This window comes from Mercenaria mercenaria, chromosome 5 (assembly GCF_021730395.1).
Source record: "Mercenaria mercenaria strain notata chromosome 5, MADL_Memer_1, whole genome shotgun sequence".
NCBI classification, from domain to species: domain Eukaryota; kingdom Metazoa; phylum Mollusca; class Bivalvia; order Venerida; family Veneridae; genus Mercenaria; species Mercenaria mercenaria.
The window spans coordinates 54,160,008-54,171,005 of record NC_069365.1 but is presented as its reverse complement, the minus strand read 5'-3'; the positions used below and the strand labels follow the sequence as shown (position 1 = coordinate 54,171,005).

Here is a 10,998-nt window from a genome sequence, read left to right as displayed (position 1 = left end):
TAAAAATTTGATGGTAAAAAGTGTTTATTCATAAATGATAAATACAGTAATTTGTTTCTGTAGAAAAATAAATAGTGGAATGTAAATAAAATATCAAGAAAAAGAATTTTGTGGACGGCATTAATCACAAAAGCACTAACAAGACGTAATTCTTAAAATCTAGATAAATTATGGTTCTTCTTTCTGAAGTATGGATTTCTGCTTGTAGACGGATATTACACAGAACATTTTTTCTCCTCTTATTCTTACACTACACAGTATCAACACAGTTTATAATTTGTAAAAAAATTTGAGGAGTTACCAGTATACCTTTATTATTATCAAAGTGCATAGCAAAACAATTTGTGTATGTCCATCTGTATTTTATCCAAAATTGAACACACCATTACTGTTCACTTAGTATAGAAAAAAAATTCATTTTTTCAGTAGTTTTTTCTTTTTGAAATGTCTCTTCCAATTTACTGCAAAACATGAAAAATTATCATCAGCAAGTAAAACAATGAAAGCTGAACTGAAAAAATAGAGAATCACTTAAGGAAGTTCATTTCAAACAGTTCTTCATGAACAATGGAACTCGACTGTTTTATTCGACATTGCCTTCCTCGGGGTTCAGGTACTTGTGTGTATCAGAAATCTTCTGTAGGTTCTGTTTGATCACCTTCTCAGAGCACATTGGGCAGTTTTCCTCAGTCTCCATCAATCTGTAATTAACAATTTCATAAATCGTCACATGATAGTTTTGTGCTGAGGCAGCAAAATTCAACAACAACAACTTTAACTTTAACTTTATTTACATAAGGATTCAGGCCTCCGGCCCATAACATGTTAAATTATAATGCAAAAGGTTAAGCTTTCTTTAGTAGGTTTTAACAGTGCTTAACACCAACACAAGGGTGTATGTTCTTTATTAGGTTTTAAGAGTATTTAAGAACAACACAAGGGTATGCTCTTTATTAGGTTTTAAGAGTACTTAAGAACAACACAGAGGTATATGTTCTTTATTAGGTTTTAAGAGTACTTTAGGTATATGACCCATAATAGAGTACCTCCTTTTTGAAGAGTATTCAATTCCTACAATAAATCTACTTTGACTGAAATTTTCCATGGGGGCGTAGGTTCAATCCCCACTGGGACCCAATTTTTTTCTCCTTCATTTTCCTTTTTTCCTAGTAAGTATTTACTATTTTCAAGACTTATTATTGATTTATTGCACAAAAGTGGAAATTTTTCATTTGATAAGCAATTTCTTGCTGTCCAAAGTGAATTTACCTCTGAAACAGAAGGGGGCAGAGTTAGACATCTTTAAAAATACTGAGTTACATGTGGTAAAAGTTCTCTATTTTGCCTTTACTCTTTAGATTACATATTGTGGAAGAAATGTAGGTAGGTTTTACTTCTGCCCCAAGACTATTTTTGAATGAAGTGAGTAAAATTTAAAACAGTCCCACAGGACTCGACCATAATTTTCCAATGTTGGGAGTTAGAATTCTGTCTCATTAAATTAGTTTACTTGAGGCACCCGAGAAAAAATGATATTGGCAGTTTTATTTCGTGTTTTATTATTGTTTACAAATAGTTTGGTGTTTCTTTAATATTAATGGTATAATGAATTCTCTGGAAACGTTTTGGACAGTGGCCATCACTGCAATTTGTCTCTACTTCAGCTTGAGGAAATACCATAAATTATACAAAATTTATAAAAAAACGGCACGGTAAAAGTTGTTTAAAATTTGCAACACAATGCAAAACACAGTCAACTGTAAGAATATACCTAGCAAATACATATACCATTTTTTAAACATTCCTATAAGGGGTCCAATACCTAAAGAACAACACAAGGGTATACAGTACAACCTCTTCAGAGCGGCCCTCTCTTAAGCAAAAACCTCTCTATAACAACATTATCAAAATTTCCCTACGCTGAAATATACTATCAAATTTACCTCCCTCTACATAACAGTCGATATTGGTACCTCTCAGTGTTGCTCTACAGAGGTTGCACTGTATGTTCTTTAATAGGTTTTGACAGTACTTAAAAACAACATAAGGGTATATGTTCTTCATTAGGTTTTGACAGAATTTAAGAACAACACAAGGGTATATGTACTTTATAAGGTTTTGACAGTACTTAAGAACAACACAAGAGTATAATAATTATTATGTTCTTTATTAGGTTTTGACAGTAATTAAGAACAACATAGGAGTATATGTTCTTTATTAGGTTTTAACAGTATTTAAGAACAACACAGGGGTTCTTTATTTGGATTTGACAGTACTTAAGTACAACACAAAGGTGATCCTTATTAGGTTTTAACAGTACTTAAGAACAACACAGGGGTATATGTTCTTTATTAGGTTTAAACAGTACTTAGAACAACACAAAGGTATATGTTCTGTACTTGGTTTTAACAAACAGGGGTATATGTTCCTTATTAGGCTTCAACAGTACTTAAGATATGTATGAGCTATCACCTTGTCAACACTTTCAAAATTTCTCACCAATGCTAACTTATTAGCAAGTAAAACACAACAACCAATCATGAAACATATAGTGGGACAATATGACTAATGTTTTATCCAGCTAATCCATAACAAGTTTTTTTTATTATTTGTGACTTTAATGTGCATGATCCATATATAAACTATCCATCATTCTAAAGGTCTCAGAGGGTTACAGTAAAATCTTTTTGAATAATTTCTAAAATATCTTGAATAATGTCAATTTTATGGCTTACAATCAGGCAAATACACAATTTTGTAAAAAAAAAAAAAAAAAAAAAAGATGTTTTTACAAATTTCACTTATTTTTCAAGGAAATATTGCTATTACAGTATGTTAACTAAGATATCCTGAAAGTTATTATAACAACAGATTCACAAAGAAATTCAAAATTGGTGAAAAACTTCAAGGAAATTTACAATGGAAAATATCCCAACCAACAAAATAGTTATTTTTGACAATACACTTAAAAGCAATCAAGATATTTTGAGAATTTAACACGTCATGTTTCTTTAACAACCCTTGGATTTTTTAAAGTTTTTTTTAGAATGATTATAATTAATAATGGCATCGTCTTGTATTTAAAGAGAAATCAAGTGAAAATCTTTACCAAAATGGTGGGTCAAACAATAGGTGTTACTTTTGTGCTATATGTGAATTCAAGAAGAATGTTTGAATTTCATGCTCAGGTCAAAAAATTAGTATACTAAGAATCTTTTGTATAATTTAAAATGTGGAATACAGAAAAAAAATTACTTACCTTATAAATTCCGAGAAAATAGCTGGAAAGTCACAACTTGGACAAGCTGTCATATCTTCTTTGACCAAATGGCGACCAGTGATGGTGCAGTAAGGAACATTGCCCTTACATTCTGGACAGAGGAGCTCTGTTTCTGCAAGCTGGAACCCACAATATGGACAAGGGGAACAGGGCTCTTCTTCCTCAGTTTTATCCGGCTTTCTTACAATCATTTCAATTTTCTTTTTGTATTTCAGATCTATCTGGTTTCTGAAAAAGGAAAATTTCATTTGTAACAGTGGAGAATAAATTTATTTTCCCCTCAGTGAATGAGTTGTATTACTGTTAGTATTCGTAACAATATGTGACCATCAACTTCAAATCTCTTGCCCTTCATATCTTTTTCTTTAAGTCTCACTTGGGTAACCTCCAACTAACTTGTGGAAGGTCAGTTTTATCCAGCTGCCAATCTGTGCCTAAAATAATTCCAGGACAGGCATCCACGGTTTTCACTTACCATGGAATGCTTCAACCCTAACTGTGTACGTGTGAATTTAAACCTAACAAAATAAAAAAAATCAAGAGCAGATTTCAAATCGCTTGCCCCTCATCTCTTGAATTTGAGACCTGTATAGTTATGAAGCAATCCAGCTGGATTGCAGAAGGTTGTTGATTCTATCAAGGTCTCTGCAAGCACCTGAAATAATGCTCTGAGTGGCAAACTGGGTCTCGTACTTTACTCATTAAAGATGGAAATTCGCCATAGGACCTGTGTAAGTGTGACATGTAACTAAATGAGGATGATATTAGGTAAAATGGGTAAAAAATATTTTACCTGTATTCTGGTCTCATCAACATAGCAGCGTAACTGAATGAAGAATTCTTGAGTCCTGCTCTGTGGCATTCTATCACAGTTGATGTTAGAATAGGTACAATATCTGTAAACAAAGATTAACTAAAGTCATAGACAGATCAATACAAAATTACAACTATTTTAGCGACACATACCACTTTTTTCAGGCTTTGACATAGAAAATTGTACTTCTTCATCACGTAAAATTAAATTAATTAAGTTAGTCATGTTCTCGTGGAAGTTTTCACATTATTCTTTAAATTAAAGGAAGCTGAAAGTCTTAGAGTGTATATACCTTTCCTATTACTTCAAAACAGTAATAAAAGATAAAACTACTCATTTTATTTGCTGCTCTGAAACAACTTAACAAATCTTTTTTAGCTCGACTATTCGAAGAATAGTCTAGCTATTCTACTCACCCTGGCGTCGGTGTCGGCGTCACACCTTGGTTAAGTTTTTGCATGCAAGTACATACAGCCATCATTTAAAGGCATATAGCTTTGAAACTTATTTATTCTTTTTCTAGGTCAATTACCAACCTCACTGGGTCAAGTTCCATAACTCTGACATGTATTTTGAGCAAATTATGCCCCTTTTGGACTTAGAAAATTCTGGTTAAAGTTTTACATGCAAGTTACTATCTCCAAAACTAATGCAGATATTGAATTGAAACTTCACATGTGTCTTCGGGGTTATAAAACTAGTTGATAGCAGCAAGTCCAATAACTCTGACCTTCATTTTGGCAAAATTATGCCCCCTTTTGGACTTAGAAAATTCTGGTTAAAGTTTTGCATGCAAGTACATACAGTCATCATTTAAAGGCATATAGCTTTGAAACTTATTTATTCTTTTTCTAGGTCAATTACCAACCTCACTGGGTCAAGTTCCATAACTCTGACATGTATTTTGAGCAAATTATGCCCCCTTTTGGACTTAGAAAGTTCTGGTTAAAGTTTTACATGCAAGTTACTATCTCCAAAACTAATGCAGATATTGAATTAAAACTTCACATGTGTCTTTGCGGTTATAAAACTAGTTGATAGCAGCTAGTCCTATAACTCTGACCTTCATTTTGGCCAAATTATGTCCCCTTTTGGACTTAGAAAATTCTGGTTAAAGTTTTGCGTGCAAGTACATACAGCTATTACTAAAAGGCATATAGATTTGAAACTTATTTATTCTTTTCTATTCAATTACCAACCTCACTGGTCAAGTCCCATAACCTGACATGTATTTTAAGCAAATTAAGCCCCCCTTTTGGACTTAGAAAATTCTGTTAAAGTTTTACATGCAAGTTACTATCTTCAAAACTAATTCAGATATTAAATAGAAACTCCACATTGTGTCTCAGGGTTATAAAAACTAGTTGATAGCAGCAAGTCTCATAACTCTGATATGCATTTTGGTCAAATTATGTCCCCTTTTGAACTTAAAACTCTTTTGATATTTAACATTTTGGGTATTTTTTTCCTGCTTCTGGGACAATATTTCGAATAGTCAAGCTTGGCTGTCTTACGGACAGCTCTTGTTTAAGTACCTATTGAAACTTATGTAATGGGCAATTTACTGATGTTGTTCTACGTAACTTGTATAACTTACGTGACAGAAATTTACTGATGTTGATCACTACCCTGACCTTGTTCTAAGTAACCAATATAACTATAGTGATAGAAATTTACTGATATTATTAGCTACCCTGATCTGGTTCTAAACTAGAAGATGGTTTTGTAGAAAAGCACAGGTCTCCCCAAAAGCATAGTAGTAATAGGCAATTGGGGACAGGAGCCAAAGTTAAAGAGACACCGATGGTTGGTTTGGTGACTGAAATGTAATAGGGATCATCTATTCTACATGTCCAATCATCCCATGATGTTCAAGTTCAGAACCGGAAACGGTTTTCCATGTTCTGGCCCCTGTGATCTTGACCTCTGAAAGAACGGCCCCAAGATCAATATGGGTCATCTACTCTGCATGTCCAATCATCCTATGAAGTTTCAACATTCTGGGTCAAGCGGTTCTCAAGTTATTGCTCCATAACAGTCTTCCATGCCCGGGCACCTGTGACTTTGACCTCTGATCGAGTGACCCCAAAAACAAAAGGGGTCATCTATTTTGAAAGCCCTATCACCATAACAAGTTTGAAGGTTCTGAGTCAAATGGTTCTCCAGTTACTCCATGTTCTGGCCCTTGTGACCCTGACCTTTGATCGAGTGACCCCAAAATCAATAGCGGCCATCTACTCTGCATTTCCAATAATCCTATGAAGTTTCAACATTTCATTTCTGGTGAAGTGGTTCTCAAGTTATTGATCAGAAACCATTTTCCATGTTCATCCCCTGTGACCTTGACCTTTGAGTGAGAGGTCATCTACTCTAAGCCCTACCACCCTATGAAGTCTGAAGGTTCTAGGTCAAATGGTTCTCAAGTTATTGATCGGAAATGAAGTGTGAAGGATGGATGGACTGACAGGGCAAAAACAATATATCTCCCCCTAGTGAGGGGGGCGGGGGGGTGGAGACAAAATAACTATTGTAATTTATGTGAAGGAAATTTACTGCTACTGTTTGCTACCGTGACCTTGTTCTAAGTAACTAACGTAAGTTGTGTGATGGAAATATACTGATATTGTTTGCAACCCCATTCTGGTTCTAAATAACTACTGTAACTTATGTGATTAGTATTTGCTGCTACTGTTCTAAGTAACTAATTTCACTTTACGTAATGGAAATTTACCGATACTGCTCTCTTCCCTGATCTTGTTTTAAGCAACTAAATGTAACTTACGTGATGGAAATTTACTGATATTATTTGCTACTCTGATCAGCATTCTAGCTCCCTTTAAATGGTCTCCTCTTTTAACATGAATCTGAAATGAGACATTGTAATATGAGCCGTGCCATGGGAAAACCAACATAGTGGCTTTGCGACCAGCATGGATCCAGACCAGCCTGCGCCTCCGCGCAGTCTGGTCAGGATCCATGCTGTTCGCTTTCAAAGCCTAATGGAATTAGAGAAACTAATAGCGAACAGCATGGATCCTGACCAGACTGCGCGGAGGCGCAGGCTGGTCTGGATCCATGCTGGTCGCAAACCCACTATGTTGGTTTTCTCATGGCACAGCTCATATGTATTTACTTGAGATTCTACATTTTTGTTTATGTTTGTTGTAGAGAGGTTGTTGCTCTTGGGAAAATGTTTTGAACCTCTCGCAAGTAACAATTAAACAAAGAAATACATCTAATCACTTAACAGAAACTTCCACCTTATACTGTAACACCCATATCCCCCTATATCATTTGCTAAAAGTAGAGCAATCTACTCATGACAGTTACCTTGACGAGGATGTAACTATGTAGAATCATTAGGTTGTTAGCCATTTCTGTAGGAATCTTGATTTTCTGTTGTTTTAACTCCTGGTACATACTGAACAACACGTCGTGAGCATTCCTGTAATTTCCTGCAAACATAAAAAAGATTCCAAAATAAATTCTAACAGTTTGTATGAAAAGAGAGATGTCACTATAATGGTAAGTGATGACTACTCCAAAAGTAGAGTGCCAATTTCTCTGGGTTAGGGGTAGAGGCAGGGTCCTTGCCTGTGATACTGACCATACATACCTGATTCTTGAACAGCACGCACCTTCTCATAATGCCTAATATATGTAAAGTTTCATCAAAATTTAAAACCAAGATATGGAGAGACTGAACCTTTAAATGATTTAATACTACATCCTCTTGTTCCTGTTGTTATGGTGAAAGTTTATACCATATTATCTGAACATCCTTCCATAAATATAACTTCATAGATAAGAAAAATGATTTAAAATCTTTCACCTTGAAATGTGATCTTGACCACTGATTTAGCAGTGAAGTCATGACTTGACACTATGTCATATAGTTTTATAATGGTGATTTCTGATAACTTTTTGAATATAAAAATACAAATGTTATAGACTGCACAAGAAAAACTCAGTAAAATTTTTGACCTCTTAAGTGTGACCTTGACCTTTAAGCTAGTGGTCTAGGTCTTCTATGGACTCATTGTCTAGTAATAGTGAATATTTGTGCCAAGTTATATGAATATTCATCCTTTAATACATAAAGTCTTTTACCTCTAAGGGTGACCTTGACCTTTCAGTAAGGGGACTAGGTCTAGCACACAACACACCTCATGTCTAGATAGGGTGAATGTTTGTGTCTACTTACTTAAATATCCATACATTCAAGATATAGTTCAGACATAAAAAAGATGTTTGTTTTTTTTGTTTCCTCTATGTTTGACCTTGACCTAAAAGGCTGGGTATGAATCTTTAATTTGAAAAGTAGTCTTGTTACGGTAAATACTTGTGCCAAGCTATTTGAATATCCTTGCATGCATAAAAAATTATTGAGCGAAGAAGAAAAAGGACCTTAAATCTTTGCCCTTAAGTGTGACCTTGACCTTTGAGTTATAGGCTGGACACAAATATTTACACTCATGGACAGACAGTGGACAATGGTATATTGTTACCTGCACTTTGTTCCTCTCGAGCTATGATGATTGCTGTCCTACCAGCCTCCCTCCACTGCTTCAGTGCCATATACAGACGGAACAGGTACTTCGCATCCTGTCAAAATATCATTGATCACTTTAGATATAGTAATCTACATCCATTTGATCAATCTTTTAAAGTTGCAATCTACAAAGTATACCACAAATCTGTACGTTTTTTAACATCAGCAAAAGGAGGCAGTTATTCCTTTTAGTTTTGTCAGCATAAGAAACTATGCTAAATCCGAAAATTAGTATCTCGAGTTAGCAAAATATTTCAACTTATGAGCAACAGAAATGGATGATGTCATAAAAAAATTGCTATGTGCAAGTAATTAGAGGGATGACATTTTATAGTTTCATGATCAACTCTTGAAATTAAAACACAATTTAGGAAAATATAAAACTACGACATACTTTAGGAACACCATCAGTATCTCCCATAAGGAAGTTGACAAGCTCGTGTGTCAGCTGATCATCGTTAGCACGTCCAACGGTCTCGATAGCAAGCTCTATAGCCTGACTGTTCTCACCATCACATCGAAGGAAATGTTTCATAGCCTGAAAGTATTGATTTAGTTCATACTAACTTAGTTTAGTCTCATTCAATTGATCTCACGTCTTTTTCTAGGAAAAATAATACTCTAGGTCTAAAATACTTGGCATCTGAATGATGAATTTTATTAACAGTACTTTTGAAAGATTTTACTCATACTTTGTTTTGATATAGCTTCTTCATGTAAAAAATCTGCTTAATCTTTATTCTTCAATACTAATTAATATGTGAAATAGGAAACATCCAATTTTATCATGCTCTATTTTTGTTAGTTATCTCCCTTCACTTACCCTGTTATACTGTCCACTCAACAAGAAGAATTTTCCAGATAGGAAGTGGTTCTTCTCATTTTCAAAGAATAATGCTATACTCTGGTAGTCTTCTGGTGTAGCATCAGGACCTACAATCAACAGAATGAAACCCATGTTCATTTTTGTTAAGGACTAATTAAATATCTCTGTAAATATATGTCTGAAAATACTGCATTTCTGTTTCTGATGACACTTACCGGTGTATTTTCTACAATGTTAAATGATAACCAATTCATTTTCTTTAATCAGCAATGAAGACAATTTACATGCAACAGTTTTTCATTTTTGTTTCTGTTATGTTCAACATTTTCAGCTTTCAAGGAATGGGAAGACCCCAGGTGCTCCTTCGACCATTTTTTCATGCACAGGTGTAAAACTGGGTAGGACCAGCAACCTTCTGCAAGCCAACTGGATGGCTTCCTCAATAAAGAGTACAAGCAAGGTTTAGGAATAATAGAGGAGCAAGTGATTCGAAGTCAGTTGCCTTAACCATTTAAAGAGTCCTACCGTAAAAACCATACAGCTGTAATACAATCAGCTGTTTGTGTATGATCTATTACCTATAATATCGGCATATATTTCCATCTGGTTATGTTGTTGTGCCAGCTGGAAAGCTTCATCATTACATTTAGACATCACCAGGAACTGTATTGCTGAACCATAGTCATTCAGCTTCTGGAAAAACCTGAAAACAAACATATACATACAAGTAGATAATTTACATTTCACCACACTGTAACATTATTCCCATCATTAAATGTGAAATCTACAACATCCTGACTTAAAGAATTACAATGTTCATCGAAACCACAAAGTTTTGATTATGAGGAAATTTGATTATTTCCCAAGACACTAATTCAAAAACCTTTTCACTTGCCTTATTGGGATTTGTTTAAACCCATAGGGACCTTAGTGTCTAATCCATCCCTTGGAAAGATTCTGTAATTCTATTTTGCAACACATGCCTATGGGAAGTACTTGCAAAATTCGGCTCTTAATTTTTCTAAGTTTCTAATTGGATCCGTCACCACCAGCTGATTCTGTGTGCCTATTTTCTAACCAGAACTTCTATAAATCTATCGCTTACTAAGCCAACTATTTTTTTTTATCTAAATCAGGAACAATGCTAATCTGTTTGTGTATTCGACACTCGTTATGACACCATGCAAATTGTCAACAGTCCGGGTAGCAGTAATTAGCGAGTGCGGAAATCAAAGAAAATCGGGCGACTTGCATTTCGCTTTGAGGTTAAATTTGAGCAAAGTTTGAAGTTCTAGAGCGCCCACTCGCGAGAACCCTGATAATTTAAGTCTGAAATTATTTTTATATTATAATAGCTTACCTAGCAACCATTTTTGCTCCTTCAACAGACTGCACCTCCCTCACAATTTTTACAGCCTCTTCAGGGTTTTGTAGGAACTCTAGATTTATCCTGAAATATAGAGGACCAAAATAATCACAATTTATGCATACCTTCCTGAACTTATTGTTTTGCAGACACATTTCAA

The 10,998-nt window shown here is 34.7% G+C and overlaps 1 protein-coding gene across 7 annotated transcripts in view; it reads right to left on the bottom strand.

Annotated features, from left to right (window-relative positions):
• Window positions 1-6: 6 nt before the first annotated feature.
• LOC123557244 (WD repeat-containing protein 19-like) overlaps window positions 7-10,998 on the bottom strand; it is a 52,063-nt gene continuing 41,071 nt past the window's right edge. For all 7 annotated transcript variants that reach the window (XM_045348595.2, XM_053543596.1, XM_053543598.1 and 4 more), the window contains 10 exons: window positions 10,833-10,922; window positions 10,051-10,175; window positions 9,470-9,579; window positions 9,041-9,184; window positions 8,603-8,699; window positions 7,425-7,549; window positions 6,877-6,958; window positions 4,074-4,176; window positions 3,260-3,508; window positions 7-701 (listed from right to left, as the gene is read on the bottom strand). In XM_045348595.2, coding sequence (XP_045204530.2) covers window positions 584-701; window positions 3,260-3,508; window positions 4,074-4,176; window positions 6,877-6,958; window positions 7,425-7,549; window positions 8,603-8,699; window positions 9,041-9,184; window positions 9,470-9,579; window positions 10,051-10,175; window positions 10,833-10,922 — 1,243 coding nt within the window. In that variant the 3' untranslated portion in view covers window positions 7-583. The remainder of the gene's footprint in view (window positions 702-3,259; window positions 3,509-4,073; window positions 4,177-6,876; window positions 6,959-7,424; window positions 7,550-8,602; window positions 8,700-9,040; window positions 9,185-9,469; window positions 9,580-10,050; window positions 10,176-10,832; window positions 10,923-10,998) is intronic.